At 46.9% G+C, this 14,053-nt stretch overlaps 1 protein-coding gene across 1 annotated transcript in view; it reads right to left on the bottom strand.

Annotated features, from left to right (window-relative positions):
- Positions 1-14,053, bottom strand: part of faf (ubiquitin carboxyl-terminal hydrolase-like faf) — a 346,068-nt gene that overhangs the window by 228,658 nt on the left and 103,357 nt on the right. Inside the window, exons 12-16 of the mRNA XM_068351160.1 lie at positions 6,606-6,713; positions 6,166-6,436; positions 1,050-1,150; positions 719-933; positions 122-236 (exon numbers count right to left, since the gene is read on the bottom strand). Coding sequence (XP_068207261.1) covers positions 122-236; positions 719-933; positions 1,050-1,150; positions 6,166-6,436; positions 6,606-6,713 — 810 coding nt within the window. The remainder of the gene's footprint in view (positions 1-121; positions 237-718; positions 934-1,049; positions 1,151-6,165; positions 6,437-6,605; positions 6,714-14,053) is intronic.

Below are 14,053 nucleotides of genomic sequence, written 5' to 3' on the forward strand. Positions count from 1 at the left end.
TAATGATGCAAATAAAACACTTCATTTCCTGGTAATACAGAAGATTAATTCTATGAACATGTTGACACTACAGTATTGTATAATCTAATATTGGAAAACTGCACAAAACAGCAACACTTACCCTCCACACATAGTCTACCCCTATTAGATCAACATCGTCCATGAGGTAGACTCTTCTTTTGAGAACCAATTTCCCTTCTTTTGAGTTGACAGCTTTAAAAAATCTGTCAAAGCACCTGCGCAAAAGTAAAAGAAAAAATATTAGCAATATATTTGTTGCAGGGCATCCTAAAAGAAATTAGGTTATATTACTTAAGCATTTCAATTTCTTCTTAATTATGTAGGGATGTATGTCACACAATGACCCAAATCTCTGTGACTCCAACAGTGATATAACCTTCCATAACTCAAGTTCAAAGGCATTTAGATTTTCAAAATAAAACATTACCTTGCCATTACATGATAATACATTACAATAGTTTAGTAAAATTATATAATTTAGATGTAGAGCATGCAGGAATTTCTTAAAATACAAATTAAAATCTAAATATTACAACAGGTGAGAATGAATATAAATAAAAGTTCACTTATTGTTAAAGTAAGTTCTCCAGTAATCTTTAAAGCTTCAATAGAAAAACAACAGAGAATTACATATGATACTGTGCTTGTTTACCATAACCAACAATCAGAAAAGCTTGCTACTGAACTGCATACTTACTTCATGCCATTTTCAGTCAGAAGAGAGGGATCGAGTTGTAGAATATTATTCTCGAAAAAATCTTTGTTTATTTCAGGATCTAGATCAGGTTCATCACCCATAAGCTTGGAAAACCACTTAAAACAGGATTCTCTGTCTACAGTGAAAACAGCATTTTCTGCAAGGCAATTCCATATCTGCTTTGCCTGTGGTGCACAAAGCCACAGCTGACCATCCTGTGACAAAAGAAAATTTCCCTATTGATTTAATTAAAACAATATAGAAACATAGTCATATATATTTCGTATTTTCATTTAACGAGAATCAATAACAAAAAAAAAATAGAACTTGCCTTAAGTAGAAACCTGAGGAAACTTAACCTCTCCTGAACCTGAAATATATGGTTGTAGCGACCATCTGGGACAATTTCCGCTGGGTTGAGGTCTGGATTCTCTGAAGTAACAATATTTAAGAAGCAGATATATTAAAGATAGTGAAGTTACCCTTCAAACAGAAAAAGAAAAATTTACAACTTTCTTAATTCAAATTGTACACTCAAATGTGATGGAAGCTGTACATCTCAAAATAATCCATTGCTGCAAATAAATTAAAACTCTGATGAAATGAAATTGTATTTCTACAAAATTTATCCAAAAAAGGAAAAAGATCTCTTATTCCAGAAGATATAGCAAAATTCATTTAAATTCTCATTTTACTCTTTAATATAGTTATTTACACATTTCAAAATTGATATGATTTTATTTTGAAATCCAAAAGAAATTTCCTGCATTACAAAATGGAGAGAGAAAGGATTTGTTTTTAACACATCAGGTACAGACAACAGTACAGTAATCTTTCGCCTTATCGTAGTTCATTAATTAATCCCGCAATACAATGTGGATTTATAAATATGTTATACATAAATCTATATCGCAGACTACTTTTTCAATATTGGGTTTCTAAGGGAAGGTAAATTTTATTTTTCTTATCTTAATCATTTTGTTTAAATACTCTATAATTTGCAATCTCACATATTGTGCCACCATCAAATTTTCTCCCATAAGAAATTATTTTATCATGACAGTTCCTTTTTTGAGGCTAAATTATAATAAACTACCCTCTTTTCCCAACCCTCTAGTTCAATAACTTTGAAGAGTAAAAGAGAATAAAAGTAAAATTAGCAACACATCATACATATACCAAGGCACTTCCTCCAATTTTTTTTTTTTTTGGGGGGGGGGTAGCTGACATATAAAAAAAAGGGGGGGGGACCTTTCCTCTCTACGTTCCTCCCAGCCTGACAAGGGACTCAACCGAGTTTGGCTGGTACTGCTAGGGTGCCACAGTCCACTCTCCCTCGTTATCCACCACAGATGAAGCTTCATAACGCTGAACCCCTACTGCTGCTACCTCCGCGGTCATCCAAGGCGACCGGAGGAAGCACCAGGTCCTACTGGAACTGCGTCACAATCGCTCGCAATTCATTCCTACTTCTAGCATGCTCTCTTGCTTCTCTTACATCTATCCTCCTATCCCCAAGAGCTTTCTTCACTCCATCTATCCACCCAAACCTTGGCCTTCCTCTTGTACTCCTCCCATCAACTCTTGCATTCATCACCTTCTTTAGCAGACAGCCATTATCCATTCTTTCAACATGGCCAAACCACCTCAACACATTCATATCCACTCTAGCTGTTAACTCATTTCTTACACCCGTTCTCACCCTCACTAATTCGTTCCTAACCCTATCTACTCGATACACACCAGCCATACTCCTCAGACACTTCATCTCAAACACATTCAATTTCTGTCTCAGTCAATTTCATTCCCCACAACTCCGATCAATACATCACAGTTGGTACAATCACTTTCTCACACAGAACTCTCTTTACATTCATGCCCAACCCTCTATTTTTCAAAACTCCCTTCACTGCCCCCAACACTTTGCATCCTTCATTCACTCTACCATTTGCTGCAACAACAGACCCAAGTACTCAAATTGATCCACCTCCTCAAATAACTCTTCATTCAACATGACATTCAATCTCGCACCACCATCCCTTCCCATACATCTCATAACCTTAATCTTGCCCACATCAACTCTCAACTTCCTTCTCTAACAAACCCTTCCAAATTTTGTCACTAATCGGAGAAGCTTTTCTTCCGCGTCTGCAACCAGTACAGTATCATCCGCAAACAACAACTGATTTACCTCCCATTCATGGTCAATCTCGTCTACCAGTTTCAATCCTCGTCCAAGCACTCAAGCAATCACCTCTCTCACCATTCCATCCACATACAAGTTAAACAACCATGGCAACATCACACATCCCTGTCTCAGCCCCACTCTCACCAGAAGCCAATCGCTCACTTCATTTCCTATCCTAACACATATTTTACTATCTATGTAGAAACTTTTCACTGCTTGCAACAACCTTCCACCAACTCCATATAACCTCATCACATTCCGCATTGCTTCCCTATCAACTCTATCATACGCTTTCTACAAATCCATAAACGCAACATACACCCCCTTACCTTTTACTAAATATTTCTAGCATATCTGCCTCACTGTAAAAATCTGATTCATACAGCCCCACCTCTTCCAAAACCACCTTGTACTTCTAAGATTGCATTCTCTGTTTTATCCTTAATCCTATTAATCAGTACTCTATCGTACGCTTTCCCAACTACACTCAACAAACTAATATCCCTTGAATTACAACACTCATGCTCACCTTTTCCTTGCCTCCTCTCCTTTTAACAACCTTCCATTTCCATCTTTCACTGTCTCTTCAATTGTCAAACCAGCCTTCCTTACTCTCTTCACTTCTTTCCAAAACTTCTTATTCTCTCCATATGAACGACCCAAATCCTGACCCCAGCTCAGGTCAGCCGCGCCTCTTTGCCTAGGTTACCTTGCGCTTTACTTCCACATTTTTCTCTCTATATCTTTCATACTTCTCTACACTATTACTCTGCAGCCATTCTTCCAATGCCCTCTTTTTCTCTTCCACTTTTACCTTCACTCCTTCATTCCATCATTCACTGCCCTTCCTCATGCTGCCTCCAACAAACTTCTCGCCACACACATCACTTGCAATCCCAACAAAATTTTCTTCTACTAACTTCCACTCCTCCTCTAAATTGCCAGTTTCTCTTACTTTCACTTTGTCATATGTCATTTTCAATCTTTCTTGATATTCACTTTTTACTCCCAGATTTATTAGCTCTTCAGCCCTCACTAGCTCCCTTTTACATCCCCACACTCTCTTGCTACAACTAATTTTCCTTCCACCAAAAAATTATCAGACCTACCATTACCCATACCCCTATGTGCAAGTCTTTCAATCTTCCAAACATTCATTTAGTTATCAACACACAATCCATTAACACCCTTTCTACCACTCTTACCCATGTATAGTTGTTTTTATCTTTTAGAAAAAGCTAGAACTTATCACCATCTCTTGCTCAACACATATCTACCAGTCTCTCACCCCTCATTTTCACCTAGTATGCCATACTTCCCAATGACACCTTCTACCTCTTCAGCGCCCACTCAAGCATTTAAGTCGCCCATGATAACTACATAATTCCTTCTACCCAGTTCTTCTACACACCTAGCTAATTCATTCCAGAACTCATTCCGTTCTTTTTCACTTTTCTCGCAACCTGGCCCATACGCACTAACACAAGCCCAACATTCCCTACCCATCCTAACCCTTACCCACATTAACCTAGATGATATCTCCTTCCATTCCACTACTTTACCTGTCCTCAATTCACTCAGCAATAAGGCCACACCCTCTCTTGCTCTTCCCCTTTCAATTCCAAACACTCTACCAGTCATTTCAGCAACCATCACTTCACCCTTCCCATTTATCTTGACTCGCACAAAGCCATTATCCATCCTTCTATTCCTAAACACACATCCAATCTCACATCTTTCACACACTATCAAAACTACATCAAGGCACATTCAGACACCCCAAACCTAGAGTGCAGGGAGCAGTCACTCTCCCCCCAGCTCCATCTCTTTGATGTCTCACAGGAGTATATAATACAGGAGAGGGGGTTCCCAGCCCGCTCATCCCCGTCCCTTTTAGTCGCCTCTTATGACATGCAGGGCTACGTTGGTGCTATTCTAAATGTTTTTATGGCCCCGCGGCCACAGCTATAAACGACCAAACGAATGACAGATGTTTTATTAAGAACAAAGAAATATATCTGTTGGAAATAGTATATTATGGCAAATATTACCATTAGAAATAATCAATTTTCTTGAATATACATTAAATAATTTATCTTGGTAAGTTATTATTTTCTTTTATTGATAATATACAGTATCAATTTTAAATGAAAAATATATTAGGAAAAGTTTTAACATCTGTAAAGTTCGTCTGGTGATGTCATACATTTTGCTTGGTTGTTTCTTCTTTTATTTCAAGTAAGAAAAATGGGGAACAGTTTTTTTATAGACCACCATAATTCAGACACAGTTTACTAAAAGCTGTTAGATATCAATTGGATGTGTAAATGCTTTTTTGAGTGTGGGTTCGTTTGTTATTTGGCAATGGAAGTAGCAAAACGATGACAATCAATCTTGGCGTCACACAGAGAAAGCATGATATAGAAATGGCCTTATTTCATTTTTGAATTTCGAAGGATACAGTAAGTGAAATATTTATCTTTACATATATTAAGAATACTACTTATCTATATGTGCACATATCCTCGAGAGTGGTTGCTTACGTATTAAGGTGGGCTCGCATAAATTAAAGTGGATTTCACTGATATAGAATTATTCCTTTAATAGGCTATTTATTATAAAGATACAGACAGTCCGCCGCCGCCCAGGCCGTTCAGCACCGACCCCTTTTATTCAAAATCAATTGTGTTTGTTATTAACTACGGCTGATAAGCAGATTGCTAGTAGTAGTGCAATGAAGCGCAAGATTAGTGGTGAGAGTGGTAATAGTGTATAGAAATGGCAAGTCAGTTCAATGATAACATGAGAAGATGGCAAATATTGTCTGTGCATGCTAGGTAAAACTCAACGAGCTATCCAATGACGGTAATCATTCCAGGTCTCGGCTAACTCGTCTCCCTTCGTTATATCTCTGTCACCACAATGCTACTCTAGTTATCTAAATTTAGTCTGTTATATCCGAAGTCCGTAGTAACAATGTCCGTTGTTGCAAGGTTCTACTGTACTTGGAAAATGCTATTAGCCCATATGTTTTCAAAAATATTGGCAAGCGTACACATCAGAATCATGTATCTGGACTAGTAACTGATACGAATTAAGACACAATGGCTCAGCAACATACCAACTTATGCCAATCTAGGTAGAACCAACATACTCAATGAGGATCTTTCCCCTAACTATTTCTGGTTAGCGACCTACCAATGCATAATACAACCATTAAAAGCATACACATACTATGATCAATATAAATTTAACTTACCTTTAGCTGCTAATCTAATATTTTTCATGTATGTTGTTAAATTATCAGCGACGAGTACTACTAAGGAATGCTGATTTTGAAGCTTGGATATTATATCATGCCTATAACTGACATGAGGAGTAGGCCGCTGATGCTGTGAGAAATTGGGTGGTGCCTCACTATATGAGCAGCAAATTTCCCTTATCTGCTTCAATGCAGGAAGCACCCACTTATCATGTTTCAGTTCTTCCACACATCTATCCAACCAATGCTTTTTCTGAGTGTCTCGGTCCTAGAAAGAAATTTCACGTAGCAATACTCCGTTAAAATCACATAGCTCACTATCTAAGTTAAAAAATATGGTAAAGTATTCAATTGTAACAGCCCATGCTCATCATCAAGGCAAGTCGTTATGTCATTCTGGAATCCAATATAAGGTCTTACATAAATAACAGAAATACCTGTGAACAAGAGTAATCTAGAATCTTCACATGAGCGGTAAGTGCCTGATCCATGATCTCCGTTGGAACATCATCTGAATGCGCAAGTGACCACAGCAGGGTCAGGACCTAAAATAAAAGCAATCATATTGAGAAAGTTCCCAACAAAAATTAAAAACCCATACCAAAAACTCTTACTTAAAAGTTTGCAATTTGTAAAGAAAAAAATAGTCCAAACAGTCTGGCTATTCAGAGCAACAACTTAAAATAAAGTACAATTGAATATTGAGTTCTTATTGATTTATAAATTAGTTATGGAAAGGCAGTAATTGCCAGATTTTGTAGAGAATACTGATGAATCAGGGGGAGTTACTCCTCAAGATGGAGGACTAAGGTTTTGGTGGGGGAGATGGAAAAATGAGCTGATGTTGCCGTAGGCCTTTCCGTGGAACCAACGCTAACCACCTTCAAACCGAGGCATAATTTTAAATTCTTTATGAATATTGGTCATCTAAGGATTTAACTTAAAGCAAGTCAGGGACATGCATACCTTGTCAAAGAGTTAAAATGGGCCAGAAACAAACCTCTCTTGATAAATATTAGTGAAAAGGCCTTCAAGTGCATCCCAGTTGTGCCAGATAAGAGGCAAGTAAGAAAGAACCCAAAAATGACAAATTCAGAGATAATTTGTATTTTTTCTAACCATACAAACCTTAGCTATTTACATTGGGTTTACTTTCGGCGTAGCTGAAATGACGAGCCAATAGTTTTTAACGAGGGTTAACTACCCCCACGCCAGTTAGCGGGGGTAGGGGACGGGGTAGCTTGCTACCCCTCCCTCCCCACACACCGGTGATTTGCTTCACTTCACTTAGAGGTAGGACTTGACTTGGGGGACAGGGCTGGCGGGCAAATATGTGTAAATAGCTAAGGTTTGTATGGTTAGGAAAAATACAAATTATCTCCGAATTTGTCATTTGTTCCGTAACCGAAATACAAACCACGCTATTTACATTGGGTGACTTACCCCTTAGGAAGGGTGGAAAGTCCCCAGCCTTACTGACTTTGGCTTTACCCGGGGGCTCCGCCTCCCAGTGAGTAGCACTTGAGAAAAGGAGCCCCTGCACCTCGCAAGTTCCCTGCTTCACAAGGAACGTGTGGCCTACATAAGTTGTGTGTGGAGGAAAGAGCGTGACTCGTCCTATGAAGTTGACCTTGAGACCTTTAGATAGGAATCCAGGATAGGACGTTCCCAATACCCCCTCGTCAGGGTATGGGGGACGCGACAGTATTAAACTTAATACTAGGAGCACAAGGAAGCATGGGTTACCTGCAGAGGTTGAGGTCAGCTATGCGGAGACCAGGATGCTGCTTCCCCAAGAGAGGGGAGAATGAAGAAAGAAGTAAGAGTCAGACATACTCTTTCATTCACGCAAACTAAAACCGGGTAACAACGCCCTCAACCTACTGCTACTTGTCCATAAAGGAGCCTGAGGTTAGACCAGCTGTTGTGCAGCCACCACAGGGCCGATAGAAAAGGTATCGAGGCTCCTCTGGGTCACGTCCTGCAGGTAGTGGGCTGTGAAGGTCGTCTGACGCTTCTAGACCCCAGCTTGAAGCACCTGCGTCACAGAGAAGTTTCTCTTGAAGGCCAGGGACGTAGCAATGCCCCTGACGTCATGTGCCCTAGGGCGACGTGACGGAGGAGAGTCTGGATTCAAGGCGTGATGGATAACCCTTCGAATCCAAGCAGAGATGGTATTCTTGGTGACCCTCCTCTTCGTCCTGCCTGTGCTAACAAACAACGCTCACACTTGAGGACGAAGTGCAGCTGTTCTCTTCAAGTAATACCTCAGACTCCTCACTGGACATAGTAGCAGCTGGTCTGGGTCGCTTGTTACAGAACGGAGACTCGCGATCCTGAAAGAGTCGAATCGTGGGTCCGGCACTCCAGGAATTCTGAGTCTTGGCAACAAACTCAGGGACGAACCTGAGTGTTACCTCCCCCCATCCCCTTGAATGGGCGATGTCGTACGAGAGACCATGAAGTTCACTAACTCGCTTGGCAGAGGCCAAAGCGAGCAGGAAAGCCGTCTTCCAAGACAGGTGGCGATCAGAGGCCTGGCGAAATGGTTCGAAGGGAGGTCTCTCAAGAGCCCTGAGGACCCGAACCACGTTCCAAGGAGGAGGTCTCACTTCCGACTGAGGGCAGGTAAGCTCATAGCTACGTATGAGTAGAGAGAGTTCCAGCGAGGAAGAAATGTCCACTCCTTCCAGCCTAAAACCCAAACTTAAGGCTGAGCGATAGCCTTTCACCGCCGAGACCGAAAGGCGCATTTCCTCCCGCAAATAAACGAGGAACTCCGCTATTGCTGGAATAGTGGCATCGAGTGGAGAGATACCCCTCCCATGACACCAACCACAGAAGACTCTCCACTTCGCCTGGTAGACTCCCTTAGAGGACTTTCACAGGTGCTGAGACATCCTCTCCGCAACCTGTTGCGAAAAGCCTTTCTCCGTGAGGAGACGCTGGACAGTCTCCAGGCGTGAAGCCGAAGCGAGGCTACGGCCTTGTGGAAGATGTTGCAGTGTGGTTGTCTGAGTAGCTCGTGTTGTGGGGGAAGTTCTCTCGGGAGCTCCGTCAGGAGCTGCAGAATGTCCGGGAACCATTCCGCGTGAAGCCATAGCGGACCTATCGGAGTCACCGAACAGTTGACCGATAGTCTGGTCCTTTTGAGCACCCTTCTCATCAGACTGTCGGCGAGCACATTCCTCTTGCCAGGAATGAAGCGAGCTGATAGTGTTATCGAGTGGACTTCGGTCCACCTCAGAATCTCTACTGCAAGATGGGATAGCTGCTGCGAAAAAGTACCCCCCTGCTTGTTGATATAAGCCACTACAGTGGTGTTGTCGCTCATCACCACCACGGAGTGACCCGCCAGGGTCCGTTGGAACTGCTGAAGAGCCAGAAAGACGGGCCTTCATCTCTAGCAGGTTGATGTGCAGGTACTTTTCTAATTCTGACCAAAGGCCTGAGGTCCTCTGGTTCAGAATGTGCGCCCCCCACCCTTCTTTTGACGCGTCCGAAAACAGTGTCAACTCCGGGGGGAGGACGAGAAGATCTACTCCCTTTCGCAGGTTCTCGTCGACCAGCCACCACCGCAGGTCCACCTGTTCCGAAGGTCCTATTGGGACCTGTAAGTCCGGGGAATCGGATCCTTGATTCCACCGGGACTTGAGCCGCCACTGCAGGGATCTCGTCCTGAGATGGCCTTTGGAACCAGACGAGCCAGGGAGGACAGGTGACCTAAGAGACGCAACCACGATTGGGCGGGAAGCTCTTCTCGCCTGAGGAAGGGTTCCGCCACCCCCCTCAGCCTTGCTATCCTGTCGTCTGATGGAAAGGCTTTGTGGAGATTGGTGTCTAACAACATGCCTAGATAAACCAGTCGTTGGGACGGCTGCAGAGAGGACTTCTCGAGATTTACCACGATCCCCAGATCCTGGCCAAGTCCCAGAAGCCTGTCTCGGTGTCGAAGAAGGGTTGACTCCAAATCTGCTAGGATCAGCCAGTCGTCCAGATAACGAAGGAGACGGATGCCGTTCCTGTGCGCCCAAGATGAAATCAGGGTGAAAACACTGGTGAACACCTGAGGTGCTGTGGAGAGACCTAAGCACAGCACCTTGAACTGGTAGGTCTTGCTGTCTAGGCTGAATCTCAAGTACTTCCTGGAAGACGGATGGATTGGGATCTGGAAGTACGCGTCCTTTAGATCCAGTGTGCACATTAAGTCTTGTGGTCCCACTGCAAGTCTGACCGTGTCCGCTGTCTCCATGCTGAACGGAGTTTGCTTGACAAACTTGTTCAGAGCTGAGAGGTCGATGACAGGTCTCCAGCCTCCAGACGCCTTCTTTACAAGAAAGAGTCGACTGAAGAAGCCTGAGGAGCCATCGACGACCTCCTGGAGAGCATCCTTCTTGAGCATGGTCTCGACTTCTGCCCGAAGAGCTAGCCCCTTTACCGATCCCATGGCATAGGAGCTCAACGACACTGGATTCGCTCTCAGGGGAGGTTGAGATGTCGTGAATGGAACGCGATAGCCTTGGTCGATCACCGAGACCGTCCAAGCATCGGCCCCTTGTTGCTGCCACCTGTGCACACAACTTTGAAGGCATCCCCCCACAGGTGGACACGCGGGGGGACTGCCACTCCTAGCGTTTGCGGCCGCGGCCACTCCCTCTAGGAGTCTTGCCTCCCCTGGAGGACTTACCGCCCCTCTTGTCCTTGGCTGGAAAGGGCTGGGGCTTAGACACCACTTTCTTAGCTGCCGGTGCCTGCTTTGGTGTCTTGCGAGGCTGCTACTGCGGTTGCTGCGGAGCTGGAGACTTGTAGGGCCGAGATGCAAGGGCCCTTTGGAGGAGGGAGTCCTGGCTCAACTTCCTCCACCTCTCAGCTGGGCGTTCCATGTCCTGCGGCTCGAACAGATTCCCCCCAAGGAGGGAAGCGTGCCTGAGCCTGCAGACATCCACGGCGGGGACCTTCGGGTGGATCTTCTCGGTCACCGCATCACGACGCTTCAACACCGAGTTGGCCCAAAGGTTGGTAACCTGATGTGCCAGGAACTCGATGGAGCGAGTGCCCGAGAGGAGGAAGGTCTCCAGGGCCTTCCTAATGGTCTCCTTTGACAGATCCTCGGAGAGCAATAGGATGCCCAGAGAACCTAGCCAGATATCCAGCCACGAAGTGGCCTGCATGGCGCACTTCGCGACCTTCTCATGGCTCAGGATCTCCGACGCCGAGAACGTCACCTGCCGGGTGGAGAGCTTCTCAAGGGGAACTCCCCTAGCGAGCTCTTCTACCGAATGATGGAGGGGAAGAGCGAGGCTAGACTCCCCCATGATCTCAAAGTAACTCCTCTGCTGGAGACGAGGAGGTGGGAGGAGTTTCTTCCCGGCAGAGGAACGACTGGAGGAAGCGAGAACCGCGAGTTGAGCATTGGCCCTGGCTCTGGCACTCTTCAGCCCCTGGGACCAGGGCAAAGCCGCGCTGGCCTTGGGGGGCTTCTGAGTTCTGTACACCTGATCCAGGACCGTGTCCTTGCCTTCACGGGGGGCGATCACGGGGTCCATGAACCCGTTGAGCTGTCTCATCAGGGTCAGGACTTGCCAGAAGGTGTGCTCAGACTCTTGCTGGTCTCCTCCCTGTGGACTGGCAGCTAAGTCTCCCGTCCCCGGAATCTCTTTCTGGGGAGATGCGTGGACGTTCTCCCGGGGTGCAGCTGGATCCTGACGAATTCGAGAAGACTTCGGAATCGTCTTGGAGTCTTTAGGTTCCCTCCTGGGCGGGATACACGACCCCACCAAAGAGGTCTGGAAGGTGCCTTCCACACGAGACGATTCCCCTCCACGAGGAGACGACTCCCCCCTTGGTGCCGAGGGGGAGACCGCTACCTCACTGGATTCTCCTGAGGACGGAAAAGCCTCGTCTTCAGGAGAAGGAGAAAGCGCCTGCGAAGGGGATGGAGCCTTCCTGACGCACCTCTTAGGAACCAGCTTCTCCCTGGGAATCACCACGAAGTCCACTCCTCTCCTTCTCTTCAGCGGGGGCGAGGCCGCCGTTGGCTTGTGTCCTTGATCGGCAAGTGCCAGCTTCATAGCCTTCACTAACGCCCGCATCAGAGGACCAAACCAAGACTGCCGAGACACGGACACAGAGTCCGAAATTCCCGCTGGAGGGAAGGGGATTGGGCGATCCTTCGGAGTGGACACCACTGGACCTGCCTGTAAGGAAAAAGGGGAAGAAAGTTGTTCTGACCTCTTCGATGGGTCTTCCCTATCCTGAAAAAGAGACCTGCGCTTAGGCGGAGGCGATCCTGATTGCGGTCTGGCGACACGCGTCCCTGCTGCTGTTGCGAGCTGCGAAACCCGACGCAAACGGGGGTCGTGCTGACGCTCGTGCGTAGGCGACACTAAGGAGTCGCGCGCGAGAGGCTGTTGAAGTGCGGGCGCGCAATCGCGCGAAGACAATCGAGCGCGGGAGCGGTCGCCATCACGTGGGCGAGTAAGCGCGTGGGCGAGCTGGCGAGTGAGCACGTTGGCGAGGGAACGCGTTGGCGCGTGGGCGAACGAGATCGCTCCGACGACTGCCGTCGATGGTGTCCAGGGGACCTGTAAAGCGCGGGAGATCGATGGCGAGCAGGCGATCGATGGCGCGTTGGTGAACGCTGGCGCGTAGGCGAGCGATGGCGCGTTGGCGAGCGATGGCGCATGGGCGAGCTGGAAGAAGGAGACACATGTCTCTCCAGATCCTCTGGGCGCCGACGCGTAGGAGAGCGCTTGCGCGCAGGCGAAAAATCACGCGGGCGGTCAGGAGATCGCCGATGTTCAGGGGATCGCCGACGCGCTGGGGACCGTTGACGCGCAGGAGATCGCTGACGAGCAGGAGATCGCTGATGAGCAGGCGAACGTTGACGCGTCTGTGATCGCTGGCGAGCAGAAGGGCGATGCGCGGAATCCTGTGTGGGAGCTGCCGGCGCGTTGCGCAAAGGCGAATGTTCACGAACGGCCTCAGGAACAGGAGGAGCGTGGGCGCGAGAGCGTACAGTAGCCTTAGAAGTACGCGTAGGCGACCGCGAGCGTTGTTGCGCTGGAACAGGCTGACGAGCAGGATCGCGAGGGCGAGGAGACGAAGAGTCCTTGTCCAAGACCTGAACCGAAGTTCTAGGTGGCGCGGGCGAACCTGGGCGCGTATCAGGAACTGGGAGCGCAGGTGCGCTCTGACGGGCAGGAGATCTAGAGCGCTCAGGAGACCAATGGCACGCTGGGCGCACAACAGGAACAGCAGGATGTTCGGAGTCCTCAGGAGAGCGCTGGCGAGCAGTGGGGCGACGATCATCAGGAGAGCGCTGACGAACAGGAGAGCGCTGGCGATCAGGAGAGCGCCTGCGCGCTAACTCTGCAGAATCCCCATCGGAGGAAGGAGGCGAAGATTCAAAAAGGCGCCTCTTAGCACCCTTATAGGGAGACGGGAGGCCCTTACGACGTAGCGGACGGTGAGCCTTACGGCGAAGGTGGCCACGAGGGGGTCATCAGGATCATCCGTCCTCCGAAGGGGAGTCTCAGTCAAAGCGCTCCCCCGAGAGGGAGGCTTGGCAGAAGAAGAGCCCGTGGGACTCCCTTCCCCCTTCGAAGGATGTACAGAAGGGGGAGGAGAGGGGAGGAGAGCCTTCAGCAACGTCATCCTCATCAGGAACCGCAGAGGTTTGCCCCGACCCGTCGGAAGCCTCTGTCACCACGACATCGACGATAGACAGAGGATCTACCTCTGCTATCACCGGCGACTGCTTAACAGCGGCCCCCAACTGGACAAGGTCAAACAGGGCTTCCTTGGAGGGCAGGCCCTTTAGCCCCAAGGAAGCCCGAAACCAAAAGAGATAATCATGAGACAAAGAATCATTATCAACAACCTC

The sequence above is a fragment of the Palaemon carinicauda genome, chromosome 27 (genome assembly GCF_036898095.1).
Source record: "Palaemon carinicauda isolate YSFRI2023 chromosome 27, ASM3689809v2, whole genome shotgun sequence".
NCBI lineage: Eukaryota > Metazoa > Arthropoda > Malacostraca > Decapoda > Palaemonidae > Palaemon > Palaemon carinicauda.